This window comes from Gastrolobium bilobum, unplaced genomic scaffold (assembly GCF_033153095.1).
Source record: "Gastrolobium bilobum isolate Gb01-03AN ecotype WA unplaced genomic scaffold, APGP_CSIRO_Gbil_v1 utg21704, whole genome shotgun sequence".
Lineage (NCBI taxonomy): Eukaryota > Viridiplantae > Streptophyta > Magnoliopsida > Fabales > Fabaceae > Gastrolobium > Gastrolobium bilobum.
The window spans coordinates 40,675-63,593 of record NW_026895606.1 but is presented as its reverse complement, the minus strand read 5'-3'; the positions used below and the strand labels follow the sequence as shown (position 1 = coordinate 63,593).

General features: G+C 36.7%; 1 protein-coding gene across 1 annotated transcript; it reads left to right on the top strand.

Annotated features, from left to right (window-relative positions):
• The first annotated feature begins 18,525 nt into the window (after nucleotides 1-18,525).
• Nucleotides 18,526-22,675, top strand: LOC133284124 (enolase 1, chloroplastic). Its single transcript, XM_061481113.1, has 7 exons — nucleotides 18,526-19,202; nucleotides 20,115-20,422; nucleotides 20,580-20,734; nucleotides 20,818-21,135; nucleotides 21,395-21,541; nucleotides 21,654-21,704; nucleotides 22,277-22,675. Exons 1-7 carry the CDS (start codon nucleotides 18,769-18,771, stop codon nucleotides 22,340-22,342), a joined length of 1,479 nt encoding a protein of 492 aa, XP_061337097.1. The 5' UTR covers nucleotides 18,526-18,768; the 3' UTR covers nucleotides 22,343-22,675.
• Nucleotides 22,676-22,919: the final 244 nt, after the last annotated feature.

Sequence of the window (22,919 nt, the reverse complement as noted above, 5' to 3'; positions counted from 1 at the left end):
TTATGGCACTACAAAAAATTACACTATTTGTGATGACAAAAATTGTCACTGAAGAATATAAAAATCGTCACAAGAACACTTTTGTGACGATATTTTATTTCGTCAACTTTCGTTACTAATGCTAAAGTCACTGTTAAATTAGTGACGATATTTTTTTATGACACTATAAAAGGTATTTATTGTGATAAAAAAATATGTCACGAATATTTGTAAATAATAATGACGCAAATAATTTGTCACAGATATTTACAACATTAGTGATGATTTAATTGTCACATTATAATAATAACTATAATGACAAATTATTTGTCACTATTATTTTAGAAATAGTTACCAAATTTTTTGTCACTGTTATAAATTTCTTAAAATGATTTATAATTCTTATTATTCAAATTTATTTGGAATTGTGACATCTATTTTAGTTGTAGACAGAAATGATAGCAATTGTTATTTAGAAAAAATAAACCTTCAAATAATTCAAATCTAACATTTAAAAATAAATTATCCAGTACATATATTTACTTACAACAACTAAAACAAAAACAAAATATTCAACAAAGCTCCCAAATTCAAATACCTATAAATCAATGACAACAATCACTGAAGACTTCTTAAACTAAAAAAAAAAACTAAATGCCTAAACTGGATGTCGAGACTTTTTCCCTTTTCCATTCTCTTTTGAAGCTTCGCATTTATCGTATGTCCACGTCTCTTCTTAAGAATATGCTCACCTAAAAGAAAATAAAAAATTAGAACTTTAGCAACTCCATTAATAATATTATAGATTTTTTAATAGAAAAACATATTGCAAGACTACCTTTATCAACTTCAACTTGTTCTTCATGGATAGTTTTAGAGGTAATACAAGCATTATTAGGTTGGGAGTCACTTACTTCTGTTTCAAGAAGAGGGTATAAAGGTTGATCAATAGAAATCCTTTTAGAATTCAGTCTCGGTGATTTCATCATCTACCAATTACAAAAATCAAAATAAAATTAAATCATTTAATAAATATAAAGAATATTTCAAAAATAATAACAAACTCAAACTTTTTTTCTTTTGCAATTTGAAGATAAAAAAAGAATATCACGACAGCGGGACATTCATACTCTAACTGAAAAAGAAAAAGGAACATACAAGTGATGGGAGAGGTGAACTATTGGCCAAAAAAATTAAAAAATTAAAAAAAAAAAGTAAAAGTAAAACAAGATTTGAACTAAGTAAGTCTTGTCATTTTCTACCAGGTTCTAGAAAAAGAAGAGGCTAAAGTGCAAAACCATAATACTATATTTCAGATTTTTTTAAACTGAAAAAAACTTACACCATTAAAGGCAAAGAAGGTGTAAAAAAACTTACCTTTAATCCAGCAAACTATTTAAAATCTCTAACAAAGATTATTTCAAATCTCCAATCAAGAAGCTTGCTCTCTTTTTGACATCTTGTTTAAGAACCCAACCAAAAGACACGCTGATGAAATTTTTTGAGAATTCACGGTCTTTGTTTTTTTGTTGAATATGCTAGAAGTGATAGTGGATTTACTATTCTGCTATGTAGTTGAAGTTACTTGAAATCACAAGATATTCACGTAGCTTGATTTTCTGTGTTTTACGTTTCAATCACTATTAATTTTTTTTAATTTAAATGATTGATTGTTAGTTGAATTGTGAAACGTGCATCACTTACTTGAATTTCTTTTCACTTGAATATTGTTTTCGTAGAACGTGCCATAGCCATAACTGTTGGTTAGTATTTCGTGGCGTGAAATTAGCAATTTGAAACCATTAGAAGATTTTTATTTTTATTTTATAAGTGAGAACTTTTTAAAATTGGTATTGGGATGTGTGAGGGAGCATATCTGTTACGTAAAAAATATCTATAGACTAACATATATCTCTAGTTTTTAGTATAATTTTTGGTTTTGTTAAGGATTTCTCTATTACGAGGGAATAAGAAATTTTCATATAGTATAATATAATATTAATGACAAAGTTTAGTTTTTGTCCCTAATAGTTTTTTATAATAGCAGTGAGAAAATTTTCACCATTATCAATATATTGATATTAAATATTTGTGACGAATAATTTTAAATATAAATGTATTAAATCATTAATGATGAATTATTTGTGAGTTGTCACTAATAACAAAAAATGATTGATAAGTTTTATAATTGTCAATATTATGATATAGAATTAATGATAACTTACAATTTTGTTACTATTACTTTTTTTTTGCATCTTTAAAATTTTATATCAATGACGATATGATTATGTGAAAATAGTGTTTTAATTAATAATTTTTATTAGTGACGAATTATTTGTGATAAATATATATTTGTCACTATTAATGAAATTTTAGTTACAAATTATCATTTTGTCACCATTAAAAAAAATTGTAGTGACAAAATAAAATTTGGCCACAAATAATATATTATTAGTGACGAATTATTTGTGATAAATATATATTTGTCACTATTAATGAAATTATAGTGACAATTTATCAGTTTGTCATAATTAAAAATAATTATAGTGACAAAATAAAATTTGGTCACAGATAATATATTATCAGTGACCAATTGTATTTTCATCACTAAATTTTTGTCACAAATAATCATATTTCTTGAAGTGTGGGCCTCAACCATTACCTCCTCTACTAACTCCTTGGGCACAACAATCCTGCCCTGATAAAATAATAATCCTTGTTCATTCAAAGATATCCCACTCTGCCCTTTCAAATATTTGATACTACCGTTCCGTATCTGCGTTTCTTTAATTTTCTCATGTAATTCATTTTCCACCCGTAAACACTCAAATTCATCCATCCTACCTACAAAGACATCCGATCAATTTCAAATCACAAAATTGTTCAATCACTTCATTATCCTACAATATCAGTGATAACTCATATTTTGTTACACTTATTTATTACTCTTGGTTGGTATTTTTATGATTTATATGAATTAAATAAAGGTCTTTTGGGTCAATTCACTATTCTAGATTTTAGTTGGGTTTAATTGATTTTCGTCATAATTTTTCAGATTTACACTACTTTTGTATTTTGACCATATCTCACTCTACAGATGTCCGATTGACTCCGTTATTGTTGCTATTTGCAGCTAACAGATAGGGCTACAATCTCTATTTCAGCTACTGAAGCCCAATTCGGACGGAAATATGGTCGAAACTTGATCTTAAGATGACGTGTTTTGCTGGAATTTTATTTTGACGTTTGGACTTGTAATTCACATTAGGACCCAATGTGTTGAGGGCCCAAGGCCATGTTTTATTTTATTGTTTTATTTTTTATTTAGCTTTTATTTTATGTTTTGGCTGAAGCGGTGAAACCCTAGCCGTCCTGCGTGACGGCTATTTAAGGGAGACTCTAGGAAACCCTTCGGCAGGCAGTGTTTACAACAGAAAAGTATTTTCTCTGAAGCGTTCTTCGCGTTCTTCATCTTTTTCTTCTTCTTCTTCTTATTTCAATTATGCTTACCTTAGCCATGCGAGGCCAAGAACCTTTTAATCAACCTAAGGGTAATGGATTCCATGGATTAGCCTTGAGGGTCTGCGTTTATTTCAAATCAGTTTTTGTTTCCCTTCCAAACTCAGATTGATATCGTGCGATCGTGGATATTCAATCTGAGGTTCGCGATTGCGATTATGGAAATGGATTAATCATCAGATTTGGTGATTAGGTTGATTGACCCTATGACCTTAAATCAAGCGGGCTGATACTCTGCGATTGTATGAGTAGAAGCATCGTCTTTGATCAAATGCTAAGTGATCGCTTAGAGGGGGTTGTCAATTGGAAATAAGGATTCTGATCCGATTGACAAATCAATCACGATTCTGATATTTTCTTATCCGAGGAAAGACGTCCATGGATCCCAAACCTTAGGTTGGTTAATTTTTAATTACGAATTTTTATTCCAAATTTATATTCTGCCTTTTTAATTATTGAATCAAAATCCAAAACCCCCTTTTAATTTTCTGTTCTCATAAGCGATTTTAACCAAAACAATTTCCTTGAGAGACGACTTAGGGTTTCCACTTTACTGCAAATTTTCTGAACCCTAATTAAAAAAAAAAAATTTAATTTGCGCGAGTTCGACAGCTCGTGTCAAATTTGGCGCCGTTGCCGGGGAAATTGCATCGGTCTAAATCGTTTTCTGATTCTTGATCATCTTCTTTTTCATCTTCATCTTCTTTTTCTTTAATTTTCATTTTTGAAAAAAAAAATCAAAAAAATAAAAAAAAATTGGGGAAATCGGTATTACTTCAGTTTGAGCGATTGGTTCCAGGACGTATCGGGTATTTCTGAACTTGTTCAACATGCTCTGATCGCTCTGAAAATTAGTGAGCTGAAGGAGACGATCATCCCTGTCAAATTCCTTTGTTTACTATTTTATTTTATTTTTCGAAAAAATTTTATTTGATTCTTGAGTCCGAAAGGTCAATTAGAGTTTAGGAGAGTTGGTCCCATAGCATTCTGAGTTCATTTAGTATTTTTAGTAGATTTATTTTTGCTTCTGTTTGCTATGTATCCAATTTTTCACCCTACAGATGCTTGTCCTTCCTTTCCAGACAGCGGTTTCCAAGTTGATCAGTCTGTTGCTGCAGTTTTTCCTGTAAAGCCACATTACCAGCAGCAAAATAATCCCTTCTACAATATATATAATCCTGGCTGGAAAAATCATCCCAATCTCAAATGGAGCCAGAATCAGCAAAGTGCACCATTCCAGCCGAATCAGCAAAGTGCACCATTCCAGCAGAATCAGCAAAGTGCACCATTCTAGCAGAATCAGCAAAGTGCACCATTCCAGCAGAGGCAGCAGTTTGTACCTTCACAACAGAGGCAAAATTTTCACCAATTTGCACCTCCACAGCCAATGCAGCAGCAAATGCAACAGCCACTAGTGCAGCAGCGAGCTAGTAGCAATGGCCCTTCTTTGGAGAATTTAGTGAAGCAGATGGCAACTAACAATCTGCAGTTCCAGCAGATTACTGAGTTTTCCCTCCAGAATCTGCAAACACAGATTAGCCAACTTGCAACGTCAATGAGTCAAAATCAACAAGCAAGTGGTAGCTCCCTTCCATCCCAAACAGTTCCAAATCCAAAGGGAAGCGGAAATGTGAGTGCTATTACTCTGCGGTCTGGCGAGCATATGGAAGAGCCAAACCACACTGCTGCTGAGTCATCTAAGGGAAGTGACACTAGCTCCAAGAAGCAGAGCACTGATACATCTGAGCATTCTGTTTTCTGCATTGAAGACGAAGTTGTTGAGGATGTTTCTGCTGAATTCCTTGCTGATTTTTCTGATTTTTCATCTACTGATTCGGATTTCTGTGGTTGTGGTGATAGTCAAGAGTGCTTTGTGTGTGCTGAAATAGCATCTCATCTTTCTGGTTTCAATGATGCACTGATTGATGATTCTGATTCTGAGTGTGAATCTGCATTTTCTGAATTGCCTGCTGATATTATTGATGATCCTAATTCTGTTTCTGAGAATTTGTTTACAGGCATTGCTGCTGACTTGTTTTCTGCAGAATTTGTACCACCAACTACACCTCTTCCATCCATTGAGCAGCCTCCGAAATTGGAGTTGAAGGTTCTGCCCGACCACTTGAAATATGCATTTCTTGAAGAGAATGAGCAACTACCAGTCATTGTGGCAAAGAACCTTCTACCCGAGCAGGAAGATGAACTGTTAATCCTGCTGAAAGCAAATAAGAAGGCAATTGGGTGGACAATGGCTAACGTTATTGGCATTAGTCCTTCCACGTGCATGCACTGTATTCTACTTGAAGAAAGTGTTAAACCAGTGAGGAAGAAATCAAACCACTTGATGTTGTTTATTCTCCTTAGGGAGTTCAGGGAGTTCTCTTCCCTCTTTTTCTTTTCTTTCTGTTATTTGCATTTTTATTTTTATTTTCCTTTCTTTCTTTTAGTTTTTGACTTTTTCTTTTCTTTCTGTTATTTGCATTTTTCTTTTTCTTTTCCTTTCTTTCTTTTAGTTTATGATTTTTCATAGGTAGATTTTCCTTTTCTTTCTAATAATTATTGAGTGGTACATGGAGTAGACTTCGATCACAGTGTTTGATAGCACAATCTGTTAGGCTTTGATCTCGATTCTTGGATTACAACTACCTGTTGATTGATTCTGTACTGTTGATTGCATGACTTGGTTTACCCTTGTGAGGTTTTGAGCCCGCATACATGGCATATCTTCTGGCCATGCTTTCTTTCTTGTGTGTTTCTGCTCTTGATTGTTGTCCTCTAGAACTTGCTCTTGTTCTTTTTGAAACTGCATTTTTCACTTGCATGCATGAATATGATTGAGGCATTCTTTCTTTTCTGTACCCATTTTAGCCAGATAGTCGTCCCTTATATTATTATCCCTTGGTGAGCCCCTTTGAGCCTTTATATCTTTTATTTCTTAAGCCGCATTACAAGCCTAAGTGAAAAACCAATTAATTCCACACCCTGGAGTTTTACTGAGCATTGGTTTTATTGTGATGTTGTGTTTAAGTGTGGGGGTTTGCCCGAGACGGACAAAAGTTTAAGTGTGGGGGTGACCATCTGATTCATTTCTGCTATGTGGTTTTACTTCTTCAAAACAAAAAACAAAAAAAACAAAAAACAAAAAAACAAAAAAAAAAGAGAAAAAAAAACGAAAAAACAAAAAAAAAAGTGTTTATCTTTTCAGTATCTTTGTTTTATGTTCTTAGTTTAGTTCTTAACTTTTGCTCTTTGTAAAATTCTGGGGTGTTTAGCTTTCTCTTCCATATTCATCCATACCTTTACCTCAGCCCCATTACAACCCTGCATAAAGCCCTCTTGATTTGTGCATGCATGTGTTATGAGCAGTGGAGAAGTAGAACTTGAGCAAGCCTATGGTAGGATGATTTTCTTGAGTTGATTTGAGTGATATACTGAATTAACTAATACACTTGAGAGAAAAATTGAGAGCATCTTGTGAGGATCCATTTTTGTGCAGTTAGCAGTTGCAGTTGAAGTTAACAGGTCTTGTAATTTGAGATTAAGGAATTTCTGTCCTGATTGATTTACCTGTGGAAGACTTGTGATCTTTGTATATTTTCTGTATGCTTCATAGTTATTAGAAAGGATTGGTTGATCTTAGTCTTTGCTTTCAATTTTAGTTTGTTTTTGCCCAGGAGTGCAAAAAGATAAGTGTGGGGGAATTTGATAACTCATATTTTGTTACACTTATTTATTACTCTTGGTTGGTATTTTTATGATTTATTTGAATTAAATAAAGGTCTTTTGGGTCAATTCACTATTCTAGATTTTAGTTGGGTTTAATTGATTTTCGTCGGGTTTAATTGATTTTCGTCATAATTTTCCAGATTTACACTACTTTTGTATTTTGACCATATCTCACTCTACAGATGTCCGATTGACTCCGTTATTGTTGCTATTTGCAGCTAACAGATAGGGCTACAATCTCTATATCAGCTACTGAAGCCCAATTCGGACGGAAAGATGGTCGAAACTTGATCTTAAGATGACGTGTTTTGCTGGAATTTTATTTTGACGTTTGGACTTGTAATTCACATTAGGACCCAATGTGTTTAGGGCCCAAGGCCATGTTTTATTTTATTGTTTTATTTTTTATTTAGCTTTTATTTTATGTTTTGGCTGAAGCGGTGAAACCCTAGCCGTCCTGCGTGACGGCTATTTAAGGGAGACTCTAGGAAACCCTTCGGCAGGCAGTGTTTACAACAGAAAAGTATTTTCTCTGAAGCGTTCTTCGCGTTCTTCATCTTTTTCTTCTTCTTCTTCTTATTTCAATTATGCTTACCTTAGCCATGCGAGGCTAAGAACCTTTTAATCAACCTAAGGGTAATGGATTCCATGGATTAGCCTTGAGGGTCTGCGTTTATTTCAAATCAGTTTTCGTTTCCCTTCCAAACTCATATTGATATCGTGCGATCGTGGATATTCAATCTGAGGTTCGCGATTGCGATTATGGAAATGGATTAATCATCAGATTTGATGATTAGGTTGATTGACCATATGACCTTAAATCAAGCGGGTTGATACTCTGCGATTGTATGAGTAGAAGCATCGTCTTTGATCAAATGCTAAGCGATCGCTTAGAGAGGGTTGTCAATTGGAAATAAGGATTCTGATCCGATTGACAAATCAATCACGATTCTGATATTTTCTTATCCGAGGAAAGACGTCCATGGATCCCAAACCTTAGGTTGGTTAATTTTTAATTACGAATTTTTATTCCAAATTTATATTCTGCCTTTTTAATTATTGAATCAAAATCCAAAACCCCCCATTTAATTTTCTGTTCTCATAAGCGATTTTAACCAAAACAATTTCCTTGAGAGACGACTTAGGGTTTCCACTTTACTGCAAATTTTCTGAACCCTAATTAAAAAATAATTTTTAATTTGCGCGAGTTCAACAGCTCGTGTCAATCAGCTGGGACACACTAACAGACTTCCTACTCAAGGCATCAGCCACCACATTAGCTTTACCCGGATGGTATTTCAGCTCAAAATCATAATCTTTTAAGAATTCCACCATCTCCACTTGTCTCATATTCAGCTCTTTCTGATCAAACAAATATTTCAAAATTTTGTGATCACTGAACACAGCAAATTTCATCCCATAAAGAAAGTGCCTCCAGATTTTTAAGACAAATACACAATAGCAGCAAGCTCCAAGTCGTGCGTCGGATAATTCTCTTCATGAGGTTTCAATTGTCTAGAAGCATAAGCAACCACTCTCCTCTCTTGCATCAACACACACCCCAAACCTTTCTTGGAAGCATCACAATACAATTCAAACTCACCTTCTGGATCGGGGAGGGTCAACACAGGAGCAGTAGTCAATTTCTCTTTAAGAGCCAGAAAACATTTCTCACATTCCTGGGTCCACACAAAAGGAGTATCTTTTTGTGTCAATCGAGTCAACGGCAGTACCATTGTGGAAAACCCCTCTATAAATCTACGATAATAACCAGCAAGGCCCAGAAAGCTCTGGATCTCAGTCACAGTCTTCGGTCGTTCCCAGTCAATTACAGCATCAATTTTGTTTAGATCCACCGCACACCCCTAGCAGAAATAACATGACCCAGAAATTGCACCTCAGATAACCAAAATTCACACTTAGACGGCTTCGCATACAACTTTTTATCCTTTAATATCTGCAACACAGTCCGCAGATGCTCCGTATGCTCATCTTCACTTTTAGAATAAATTAGAATGTCATCAATGAACACAATTACAAACTGGTCCAAACACGATTTAAAAATGTGATTCATATAGTCCATGAACACCGCAGGGGCATTAGTAAGCCCAAAAGGAATCACCTGATACTCGTAGTGTCCGTATCTAGAACAGAATGTTGTTTTAGTCACATCCTCTGGCTTAATATCTGGTGGTATCCGGACCAGAGATCAATCTTAGAAAATACACAGGCACCCCTCAACTGATCCAACAAATCATCAATATGCGGCAATGGGTACCTGTTCTTAATCGTAACTTTATTCAACAGCCGGTAGTTAGTACACAATCTCATGCTTCCATCCTTCTTTTTCACAAATATAACCGGTGCTCCCCACGAGACACACTCGGTCTGATAAAATCCTTTGCAGATATCTCCTCTATATATTTCTTCAACTCAACCAACTCCAGTGGCGACATCCGGTATGGAGCCAAAGAGATCGGCCCCACACCAGGCAACAATTCAATAGAGAACTTAATCTCTCTCTCAGGTGGGAATTCCGGTATCTTATCAGGAAACACATCCATAAACTCATTAACCACCGAAATACTAGAAATTTCTATCTCCTTATCCCCCACCAATCCACCCAAGAAAACATAACCCAGATCACCAGCCTTTAAGGCTTTAATTGTTTGACAGATAGACAGAAAAGGAGACGGAGTAACCGAGGGATTCTCGTGAGTTAATATCAACCTCTTGCCGCTGCAATCAATCATTGCGCAATTTTGAGACAACAAATCCATAACCAAAATCAAATTGACAGAGGCCAGGGGCAAGATAATCAAATCCAATAGTGTAACCCCTGCCTTCGTAAATAAACCCAACCTCTTTACAAATAAAGGAGGAATCACTAACCTCTCCTGTAGCAGTAGTAATACGCATAGGGGGAATCATCAGTGATACTCTTAACCCCAATCCCTTAGCAACATATTTCGCCACGAGCGAATATGTCGCTCCCGAATCAAATAAAACAGACAAATCAATATTAGAGATAAAAATTGTACCTTTAACCAGATTAGGTGCCTTCTCCGTCTGTTATGCATTAGTAGTATAAACACATCCAACCGTAGGAGCCGATGGCAAGGCCTGCAGATTCGCAGCCTGCCCAGTATTACTATAACACTCTCTGGCAAAATGCCCAATCTTACCACATTTAAAACAAGAATTTGGAGCCACAGTGCAAGGACCCCGATGATACCTCTTACATTTATCACACTGCGGAGGAGAATTTCTATCATTGAACCCACTCGTCTGACCACCACCCCTCTTGAATTGACCCGGAGGCTGCCTTACCTGCAACCCCCTACCTCTATTATTATTCTAATGGTAGCCACCTCTGTTATTATTACCAGAAGGACCAGATGTCCTCCTATTATCTTGCTCTCTCGAAGAACTAGACTTTGGATACCTCCCATAAACAATTTCAACGCTTTTACACTAGGTCACTAGATCAGCAAATTTTCTCACAGCAGTATTAGACATCCTCTTAGCAATTTTCTCATTCAGACCTCTCTGAAATTTAGCAGATAAAAAATAGGAGTCGACAACATACCCCCGTAGTTCGCAAACTTAAACAATTCATTAAATTTCGCCACATAGGCATCAACAGTCATGGTACCCTGTACCAATTTATCAAACTCACCCTGCTTAGCTTCCCGAACATCCATGGGAAAATACTCTTCATGAAATAGCCTTTCAAATAATGCCCAAGTTAATTCTTCCCCCTGTATAGTAAACGGGCGAGATGCATTGTACCATCACTCGTGGGCATCCCCCTCAAGCATATAGACAGAATAGAGTAGTCTATGAGGATCCTGGCACCTCATAACCTGAAATATTTTCTGCATCTCCATCAGCCAGGTAGTCACTACCTTCGGGTCCCTTGACCCCTGAAATGCTGGTGGTTTGTGTTTCCTAAAAGATATGAGCCTCTGCTTATCAGTACCAGCAAATACCTGCCCAGCAACCCCAGAAGACTGAGCAACAACAGAAGGATCCACAAAAGACTCTGGGATATAAGTAGGATCAGTAGTGTGGCGACTAGCCTCCTCAGAATAACGACTAGCCCCACTCCCCTCCTGATGAGGTGTAACAGATGGCGTACGGGTAGGAGTCACCGTAGCCGTATGCGGAGGAGTATCATCCCTCCTATGTCGATTCCTATCTGCCCTCATCTCATTCATGAAGGCATACATCATATCCTGATTATTTTTCATCAGGTTCTCGGTCATTGTTCTATTTGCAGCAGTCTCTTCCTGCAGAGCATTTAGAACTGCAGTAATAGGATCTGGTGCTGCTAGACAACCTGCACCTCGAGTTTCACGGCGACCTGGTGCCCTACTCATGATATCTGTACATGTAACACAAAGGAATGAGCTGATCAGATCCACACTGAGGAATCACATATACATTAATCATAAACAGTTCACAGATAGCTATGCAACACAAAATACAGTTATGCATTATCAGAGTTCCCTTACAAAACTGCTCTAATACCATAAAATATAACAGCTCGTTGTACACCGGTATTGTTAACATTAATTATGATATTAAGCGCAGTTACAATCACAGCAATTCATTTATAAAAATGCGAGTAAACTTTTTCTGTTTATTACGCGAGCATTTAAAACAATAAAAAGCGTAATAAATAGAAGTTATGATCGTAACTGTAAAATATTTGCGAAATAATTATTTAAACTACTTTTATAACATATATTACTTCTCTCAAGTAACTAAGGGGTTCTCATAAACCCACTTAGCTAAAATCTCACTTTTACGTTTTCTACCTATCCGAACATGGTTCGGTCTCTGATTAATGCGGGCAAACTGCATTCTAAAAGCCTCCCATATTTTGATATGTTATTCTAAACTTAATTACCTTTCTACGAAGCTATCATACGAGTCATAAAGTTCTTGTTTGCTCCGGATATCGCCGTTTGGAGTTGGACAAGCAAATCTGCCAGCCAACCCCAAAACAGCTCCAAACATCCTTCACTCAATCAATTATTCTGGAAAATAAACTCAACCAATTTCTCTCAAATTTTTATGAAACAAACTAGACACCTCAATCTTTAATTTGATATATCATACACTTAATTTGACCAAGAAAAGAAGCGGGAATAAATTTCCCAAACTCGATCCAGAACAGCCCCAAGTGCAGGGACAAACAGGGCAGTCCGTGTTCTCTGCCTTCTACAGGCCGACGCCCAACCCAGAAAAATCCCAAATTTTGACACGAGATAGAAGACATCTCAAGCTTCTAAATGGCATATGGGACTTCCCTGTCGGACCTCTATGGATGGAAATATGCTCTCCCAAAGTTCGCCTAAATTCTGCCAATTTCTAAAAAATTCACCAGAGTTTCCTTTATTTTTCCAATAATTTCCAATTTTGCAAAAATGATCTATGACCTAAATTGTACCTAATAATCATTGGGTGGCACACACAAGGAACAACAATGTCTTGGGGCTCTTACAACCCATCAAAGTTTATTTCAATTACTCAATTTCCATTACTTTACTTCTATTTTCAAACTTAATATCTTTCAATCACCATAATCCATTTGCATGCATTCTTTACATCATAAAACATAAATCAATCCTAGAATAGGCCTATTGCCCTTTCATCATATTACATACTTCCATATTACATCAATTCATGTACAAATTACAAGTCTTTCAATTGACACATTACACTTTACAAATCATAACCTTCAAATGACATAATACATACTCCAAAATAAACATGATAAATCAAGACTAAACATAGGCAAAATACATCATGAACAAAATGATACTCATAATCCTAATCACATGCATTGTTCATGAGCTAAGTCTAGCCTAGGCTCAATGGCCAACAAAATGCAAAATATGAAATCCTAAGTCCAAATCATCCTACGGGCTTCTTACCCACCGCTCCAGCACCACTGCAACCTCCTGAAATAAAGTCCCTAAGACGGGGTGAGATATATGAATATATCTCAGTAACCCAGAGGTTCTGGAGAATACTCTGCTCAATGGCTCACTTCGATGCATATAAATAACATAACATAACATAACATCTTAAAACAGGATAAAGCAAGGGATTTAGTGAAATATGGGAGCATAGGGATACAAAATACGACGAAGCTGGAATGGTCAATGCCAAAACCACGCAACGTCCAGCCTATTTGCTCGGTATATAAGCCTATGGGTCTCAACCAAGGCGTGTTCCCAGAACATCAAACCAAGGCACCCTCTATCCATAACCACCCGAGACTTCCTAGTGTGCTCCTATCTGGATCACACACCACGACCCCAGGTCAACTGGAACTCCCTCTCGGAGACTATCCAGTGGAAGTTCATAACGCCTAAAGGCAAACCGTCTACTGGCCAGAGACACGGTACATCCTATGTACCAACACACATACTATATGCATGAACATGTTATCCTATATTACTTACATACACTTCCTACCATCACCCTCAACGGGCATGGTGGAGCACACAAGGGGATCAAACCCCAGTACCAAGAGGTTACCTGTATAATCCTCTCCACGTAGCTCTAATGCAATATATTTTCCGAGCTCGTTATACAACAGAAATGCCTACACAGAGGACATTCTCAATTAATTATCATTCATACAAACACATGCAAGTTATTAACTCTACAAGCATGGTTCCATAATACTCACCACAATCCCACTTGGTCCAGGACCAAGGGCAACCCACTGAGCTCACGATTCGGGGTTCAAATCCACGTACGGCAACCTACAACAACCATATACGGATCGTCAGAACACGGTAAACCATCAAATTCACAAAACGACAAATTCTCCTCCCCCCACCTAGTGAGGTTCGGCCAAATGAGTGTTATTTTACAAAATATTTTTCTTTATTTTCTTTCTAATTTTCTTAAGCACTCTTAGGTTACCAAATTACCATTTTAGGTGCCAATTTGCATCCTACATCATTCAAACATCATTTTGCCAATTAATTTGCTCTAGGTTCAATTATACAATTCCACACTATCCAATATTTTTCCATTAATTTTCTAACCTTCCAACCATCACACAACCCTTCTAGTTACCATTTATCACACAACACATCATCCAAATAATTTTTACAACATCACATTCCTCTCTTTTCCTCTCTAGGCCGAAATCATCATAGGTGCACCCCAAGGGATTTTCAATCCAATTCAATTATTCCACACCTCATACAATCCCATTATAACATCATACAACCATCCAATTACACAATCCTAACAACAATCTCCAACACAAAGTCATGGCATCATCCAATTTTCCACTAAGTTAAACTCATTTTTCACCAATTAATTTTATTGCATTTATAGCTCCAACACATCATTCTAAGACATAATCATCTAATACAAAATTTTCATTTGAGCTCTCTAACTATACATATCATACAAATCACTTTAGGGTTCATAAATTCAAATCAACAATCCAACCAATAGAAAATGATGAAACTTACTCAATAGCTTGGCCTAAGGCTCCTCTAAGACATACTAAACCATTGGAGCTCCAAACAACTCCATGAACACAAATCTACAACACATGGCCGCGGGTTTGGGGGTGTTTTCTCAAAATGTAGTGGATTTAATGGCTTAATACTACTCCCAATGGGTTTGGAAGGTTGTTTCCAACAAATTTCAAGATAAAAATCACTTGATTCGGTTGAGATTTGATGAAGTTAGGGGAGATTGAGGTTTCAAGCAATTTTTGGCCATGGAGGGGGTGAGGCTCGGTTTTGAGAGAGAGAAACGGAGGGGAAGATGATCATGAATAGTGGCTTGCCATGTGTCTTAAGTGATTTAAGTGGGGTGGGTCCCACCGCCACCTCACGCGATTTCAAACTAATTCAAATTTTCCTCTGATTCCACTTAACGTCCATAAATCCATAACCTATTTAGAAACTCTAATTTTTAACATTAACCATTGTCCTTTAATTACTCTTGATCAGATGAATCCTGAGTTTTCCGGTCGTTCGGAGAAAATGCAGTTTTAAGCTGTTACACGCGTCGTAGGCACGCTTCCCCAAACTCACTAATTTCCGTCAAATTTCATCAGAAATCATATTTCCTAGTTCTATAAACCATTTATAACTTGTATCCAAAATCTAGAGCTCAAAACTCAAACGGCACATTTTACGGTACAACTGTACCGCGGTATTTTTATCCGATAAAAACACTATTTACTGAATTTTCTAAAACTTGTCTATCCACTCAATTTTTCATTCTGAATCCATTTCCAGTGTTATTTTTATCATCTGAGATCTTCTACTCAATTTTACCTTCCTAGGGTTGTGTGTTTGGCTAATGACCGTTTTACCCTTTCTTTGTATTTTAGCCTAATTTCCAGGATTTTCACTAAACCTTCCCTTTAATCCTCATTTAATATATTAATATATGATTTAGAAATACGAGGTGTTATATAGGAGAAAGAAGCCAAGTCGAATGAAAAAGTCAAGGCGAAAGAAGTCGAGCTTAGATAAAAAAAAACATCACGAAAGAAGCAAGACTCAAAATAAAAAAGTCATAGTATACAAAGTTGGGCTTAAAACCAAGAAGGCATACTCCTCATTCGAGAATCCAAGACTTCGGCATAAGAAGCCAAGTCATATCAAGAACCATAATATGTGAAGTCGGGCTCAAATGAAAAGAGGCAAAAAACATCTCCATAAACTAAATAGGACCCTGGCCAAGTTGGTCCTAGAAAATAGAAGGGGAAAAATCGCCTTCGTACACAAGACTTTGGCAAAGAAGCCAAGTCAAGATAGAAAGCCATGGAATACAGAGCTAGGCTAGAAAATAGAAAGGGAAAGATTTCCTTCGTACACAAGACTTTGGCAAAGAAGCCAAGTCAAGATAGAAAGTTACGGTATAAAAAATTGGGTTAGAAAATAGAAGGGGGAAAATCACCTTCGTACACAAGACTTTGGCAAAGAAGCCAAGTCAAGATAAAAAGTCACAGTATGCTAAGCCGGGCTAGATAATAGAAGTCGAAAAACCGCCTTCGTACACTTAAGACTAGAAAGTCAACTTAAAAAAGCCATGGTGAACTAAGTCGGGCTCAGATAAAAAAGCCACCGCAAAAGAAGCGGGGCTTAGATAAAATACTCATGACGAATATTGCTAGGCTCAAAGTCAAGAAGACGAACACCGCATTCACAAGCCTAAAATTATGGCAAAACAAATCAAGTCAAATACAAGAGCGACTACAAACAAAGAAAATCGCTTCCATAAAGAAGTTAAGTCAAGATAAAAAGTCACATCAAGAGAAGTCGGGGTTCAAAATTAAAGAAGCAAACCCCGCCTCGCCAAACTCAAGACTTCAGGCGAAGGAAGCCAACTCAAAATCAAAGTCATGACAATAAAATCTCGGAAAATTCTAGCGAGGAAGAATTCGACTCCGCAAACTTAAACAAAAGATGCATTCATAAAAGAGGAATTCAAACTACAAGAACAAAAAGAAAGGATTGGAAACAAACCTGGAAATATTTACTGCAAATTTAAAAGGGGCCTTTAGGAAAAAGTAATGTACAAAATAAGTTGGCATCCCGACACACAACTATTCGTCCAAAATCTTGGACACAGATCGATTTCAGAATTTAGATTAAGGGAAAAATGGCAGCACCCAGGACAGCCCAAACAGGGCGGCGTAGAAGCACGAACAAGACTGTCTATAGAAAGACTAGCTACTCTACATCCGGACCTCGGCCAAGACGATAGAGTTAAGCAGTAAGCAACTGGCACATGGGATTAAATCACGGCCACAAAATCATATATCACCACACCAATAAGAAGTCACCTGTCTGACACACTGAGCGGCCCGAAAACCCCAACCAGGCACCGGCACAACCAGGTAGAGTCTTCAAACAAAAAGGATCCGGGTATAATCGAAGCACAAAAACACTATAGCCCGACATCTCGGACTTTCAACCTGTCGAACTGGGGGGCAAGCTTAAGAACACAATCATCAAAATAGGACGAGGAATTGCAACAACTTTCATAATTTGAGATCTTGATAAGGCGGTTAAAAAGCAAGATCAATCAATCCAAGCTAGTACCTCAACCATAAAGGTGAAGGGAGGAGATGTCAGAATAGAAGTTGATGACTCGACAAAGACAATCGACAACCGAGTATACCAGTCAACTAGAGGAAGTAGGATCGGACATTTTGGAGCAGCATATTTAGTACCCGGCTCACGAAACCCAGCACCAAAATTCAAAGGTCGACATAAAAATATGGATCATGAAGTACAATAAGAAAGTCTCTCAGTGTGAACCAGAGAGTACCCAAAGTATAGAATCTGGAGCGCGTTTCAACAACATTACATGAATTCTAGCTAAAACATTGCAACTCGGAAAGGTCGAGATAAGACCCTGGCAAGAAGGTCAAGCCCATCCACTTCTAATAGGGACTTCAATCACAAAAGTTTGAAGGGAGGATGGCCGGCATGAGAAGCCAGCATAACAAAATTGAAAGACGAGTCTAGACTCACTTAGCAAGTCCCAAACCAAAGCACCCAACATGGACCAGGACATGACTGGATCCCAGCAGCAAAGCTCAGCAAGTTTGATCTTGAACACATTCAGAAACAATAACTGCAATTGCCGACCAAATTAAGTTGGCCAAGAAGGGTTTTCAACCCAGAGGAAAATTGTCGAAAATAGAAGACAAGTCCATCAACACGAAGACAATAGATATTACATCCTGGCAGGCCGAACATCAGAATACTGAATTGAGGGCAACTGTTATGGACCTGACGTAAAGGCTCACATTCTAGGAGGTCCAAGAAGGGCTAACAGCTAAGAGGAAAATTAAGGAAAAATTCCTTAATTATACTAATCCTTGTACGATAGTAATGGATCAAGAACTGGATCCCTAATATTCCTAAGAAGCTCTGAAGTCCACTCTTGCCAAGTATCTATAAATAAAGAGTTAGGCCAACCAGGTACACACATTCTGAACCTTCTCAGTTGTCATTGTACACACACCACTAAGAGATTATAATCTTATTTTTGTCACTTAAAATAATAAAATAAAAAGAGTTAAACCGCAAGAAAGACAGAATTAATTTTCAAAAATAAATAAAATAAATAAAATTTAATTAAAAACAAAAAAAAAATATTTTTTAAAAAATTTTATTTGTAATTTCTTAAAATAGATTTTAAAGACAGTTAGCTAAATATAATTTTACAAGTGCAAAGGGCAAAGAAAAGAAACGCATGCACAGCATACTAGCAAGTACCACCTACCACAGCACCCTAACCAGGAGTCATGGCGACCCCAACAACCTCCAAAAAGGCGTTGTTTATTGTGCTTCATTTTGAGTTAAGTTTCTTCGCCCCTCGGCGGAGTTTCCCACCAACACAACTTTCATATAAACAAACACTCCTCACTTCATATTATCATATCACAAACCCTTTTAAACTTCGCGTCATTACTCTATTCTTCTTAGTCCATTAAACACAACTCAAAACACTTATTAAAATAATTAATTAATGGCTTTGAGTTTGTCACCCCAACCCACCACCAAAACCGTTCTCCAAACACCGTCCTCCTCTGTTACTTTTCGCCGTCTATTAACGTCTCATTCCGTCCCTTTCCGTAACTGTCGGCGACGCCCCCTCGCCGTGCGCAACTCGGCGGCGGCGGCTCCTTCTGCGGCGACGACGGTGGTGTCGAGGGAGTGCGCGGTGAGGTCGGTGAAGGCGAGGCAGATCGTGGACAGCAGAGGGAATCCGACGGTGGAGGTGGATCTGGTCACCGACCAGCTTTTCCGATCCGCCGTGCCGAGCGGTGCGTCGACGGGGATTTACGAGGCTTTGGAGCTCAGAGATGGAGACAAGAGCGTCTATGGTGGGAAAGGCGTTCTCAACGCCGTTAGGAACATCAATGAAGTTTTGGCTCCCAAGCTCGTTGGTGTCGATGTTAGGTAAATGATGGTTCTATTGGATTCTGTTTTGAACAGTGTTTGTTGATGTTGATGACGATTTTAAGGAAATGCACTTTGAGTACGTCTTTGTTTGGATGGAAGAGTTTGGAACAGAATCATAAGATGTTTATAAAATTGAAAAATGGAAGATCCAAATGTTATATGATAATATCTTATTTTTATAAAATTCTTAATTAAGGAGAATATTCACTTAAAATAAAAAATTGTCCTTTTTATCTGTTTCCATCCAAACATTCCCTTAGCATCTATATGATATTGCAATCTAAAAATATAGGGCTAACGCAGGAAGCATAGAATGATCATATCATAGGTATCTCAATTGTTTTGGGAATTCAAAACTTATTACCTATTAGTACAATTTTTCCTTTACACCAGCATTTTACACTGATCTGTCAATCAAAGGATTCCAGTTGTTAAGCCTTCATAAAATAACAGGTATGTGTTATAGACTAGATCCCCATAATCAATGTCAGCAATGACAAACATGGAATTTGTGTGCTTTATTAATGATTAACAATGTATTACAAGTTGGAAACCAGTGCTCATGCTATAAAGAGACGCAGTAGAAACAGTGTCTTTCACAGAATCAAACTGATGTAATTATGACATAGGGCTAGTTTGGTTAAGCTTTTCTCAGCTAGGTTTATGTAGCCTGCTATACATTGTGAGTTGAACACTACTTTTTGAGTGTTATGCTTAGCAATTGATATCTTTTTTGCTTTAAATTAGTAATATTTTCATCATTTCTTCTTCTGACTTACTATTCATTTCGAAAGGAAAAAAAGAAAGAGAAACTGATTTTATATTTACATGAACTCTTGACAAAGTATGGTGTTCTGTTTTTGACGTTTGTGATATACAGCTGACATTTATGGCTTTGTGTTTAACAAGGAATCAAGCTGATGTGGATGCTATTATGCTGGAAATTGATGGAACTCCTAACAAGTCCAAACTAGGGGCTAATGCAATATTGGGAGTTTCACTGAGTGTGTGTAGAGCTGGTGCAGGAGCAAAGGGAGTGCCCTTGTACAAGCACATCCAGGAGATTTCAGGAACTAAGGAACTTGTTATGCCGGTTCCAGCTTTTAATGTTATAAATGGTGGTAGTCATGCTGGAAATAATCTGGCTATGCAAGAATTTATGATATTACCGGTTGGAGCAACTTCATTTGCTGAGGCACTCTGCATGGGCAGTGAAGGTTAGTAACATAATGCTTTATGACTGTAACCATCCTGAAGAAGTATGATTGTGAATTTATATGACTTGTTGCTACAACCATGCATCTTTTGTGTGCATTTTCTCATTTTGGTATGCCTTCCTTTCTGGTCAATGACTCAATCATTCTGGTAGAACAGTTTATCACGTATTAAAGGGCATAATCAAGGCAAAATATGGACAAGATGCTTGTAATGTTGGAGATGAAGGAGGATTTGCTCCCAATGTTCAGGATAACAGGGAAGGTCTAGTTTTACTCATTGATGCCATTGAGAAGGCTGGTTATACTGGCAAGGTAGGCAATACTTTCATTATTTTACATTTACTGAGTTTGAATATCGATTTGCACTATTCAGGAAATTAAAAACAATGGTGCAGATTAAAATAGGTATGGATGTTGCAGCTTCGGAGTTTTACACTAAGGACAGGAAGTATGATTTAAACTTCAAGAAACAGCCAAATGATGGAACTCATGTTCACTCTGCTGAGAGTCTTGGTCAACTTTATAAAGACTTTGTGAAAGAATTTCCAATTGTGTCAATTGAGGATCCGTTTGATCAAGATGATTGGGGTTCATGGGCTTCACTACTCTCTTCAGTTGATATACAACTTGTAGGAGATGATTTGTTAGTTACAAATCCAAAGAGAATAGCTGAAGCCATCCAGAAGAAGGCTTGCAATGGTCTGCTTCTAAAGGTTTGCATTCTTAAATAATTTTTCTTTCTCACGTTATGCAAGATTGCTAATATGTAATAGAATTTTTATTTCATTATTGTGTTTATATTTTTAGTTTAATTTGCCCCGAATTTCCTCTTTGCAGCTTGCTTTAAGGTAAGTTTTTTTCACTTTGCCATGTAATCAAAACTAATACAACACCAGCAGCATGTGGCAGAATTTGCTGGGGAGGCATTCCATTTAATGCTTCTTTTGTTTTATCGTTATCCACTGACTGCAGGTAAACCAGATTGGCACAGTGACTGAATCTATTCAGGCTGCACTTGACTCAAAGGCTGCAGGTTGGGGTGTCATGGTTAGTCACCGGAGTGGTGAGACTGAGGATAATTTCATTGCTGATCTCTCTGTTGGCTTGGCCAGTGGACAGGTTATATATCCTTAATCTTTTTTGTTTGGTGAATTTAATATTTTAAACTACTGTAAAAATTGTGCCATGATGTTATCACATTCATGTTGATTATCTAAGTTCTGTCCTTCAGATTAAGACTGGCGCTCCTTGCCGTAGCGAGCGATTGGCAAAGTATAATCAGGTAACTACAATCATGGGTTAAGTTCTTCCTCCTCTTCCATTCAAGGCTTTATAGCTCAGCCTGTGACGTGAATGTTTTACAGTAAATCAGAAATACTTGTACCTAGACTAAATACAAGTTTACATGTTGTGTTCATTCGAACGTCCCTATAAATTTTATCTTTGCCTCTGACCTATTTTAACTTGTCTTTTTAATTTTTTATCTATTTATTTATTTTTAGGTTTTGGGGGGGTGCTCAGTATTATAACAAACTGATAGAAGTCAACATCAAGATCACCTTAATCCCAAACTAGTTGGGACGGTGGCAACTAATTCATAGAAGTAAAAACAAGAAATTGAGTATACTTATGCAGGGTTAGAATATATGGCTTATAGTCAAAATTTTCAATTTAGTACCTGGTAGCAACCTATAAATTTTGTTTTTTGGATAAAACATCGTAATCCTTGAAAAGTAGTTGTTTTTTGGGTGCCTAAAATTCAATTACTGAATACTATGTGAATGGTTAGCATGATAATGGTGTGATTTATCTAATACACATTTTTTTTTCACAAATTGTTAAATTTCTTTTCAGCTTCTTCGGATTGAAGAGGAACTTGGAACTGTGCGATACGCTGGTCAAGCTTTCAGATCACCTTAGTGTGATCTCTAAAACTTATTCCGGAAATATTTCTGCATCAGAATTTGATTTGATTAAGAAAACAAATGGGACCAAGGAAATTCCTGAGTTTTGATATAACTGCTAGCCTTATATGGGGTTTTCAAAAGATCTACTTGATGAATTAGCCTTATAGTGTGTGTTTTGAACTGAAATAATTACTTAGTGAGTAATTAACTGATGCCTGAAGCCACTATTATAATGTGAGGCAGTACTTTGTTGTAAATTAAATGCAGCGACAAAGCTGCGTAGTTGTATTCAAAAATTATCTACTTGATGAGTTAGCCCTTCTGCTTACCGGAATAAGAATTTGTAATGGACAGAGCTTAAGACATTGTTATTTTTAGTTCAATGTTTGTACTTCTCTACTTTTTTAGTGAACACCTTTCTCGTGTGTTACCCTAAATAAGAAACTATACATATATACTTTTTAAATTTAGTACTTGAAATATATTTTTTTTTTGTAGTTTATATTTATATTTTATATTTTATAGTTATCCTTATTATTGAGTATCAATTCATATATTTTTCAGTAATTTAATTATTAGTTCTTCCGATT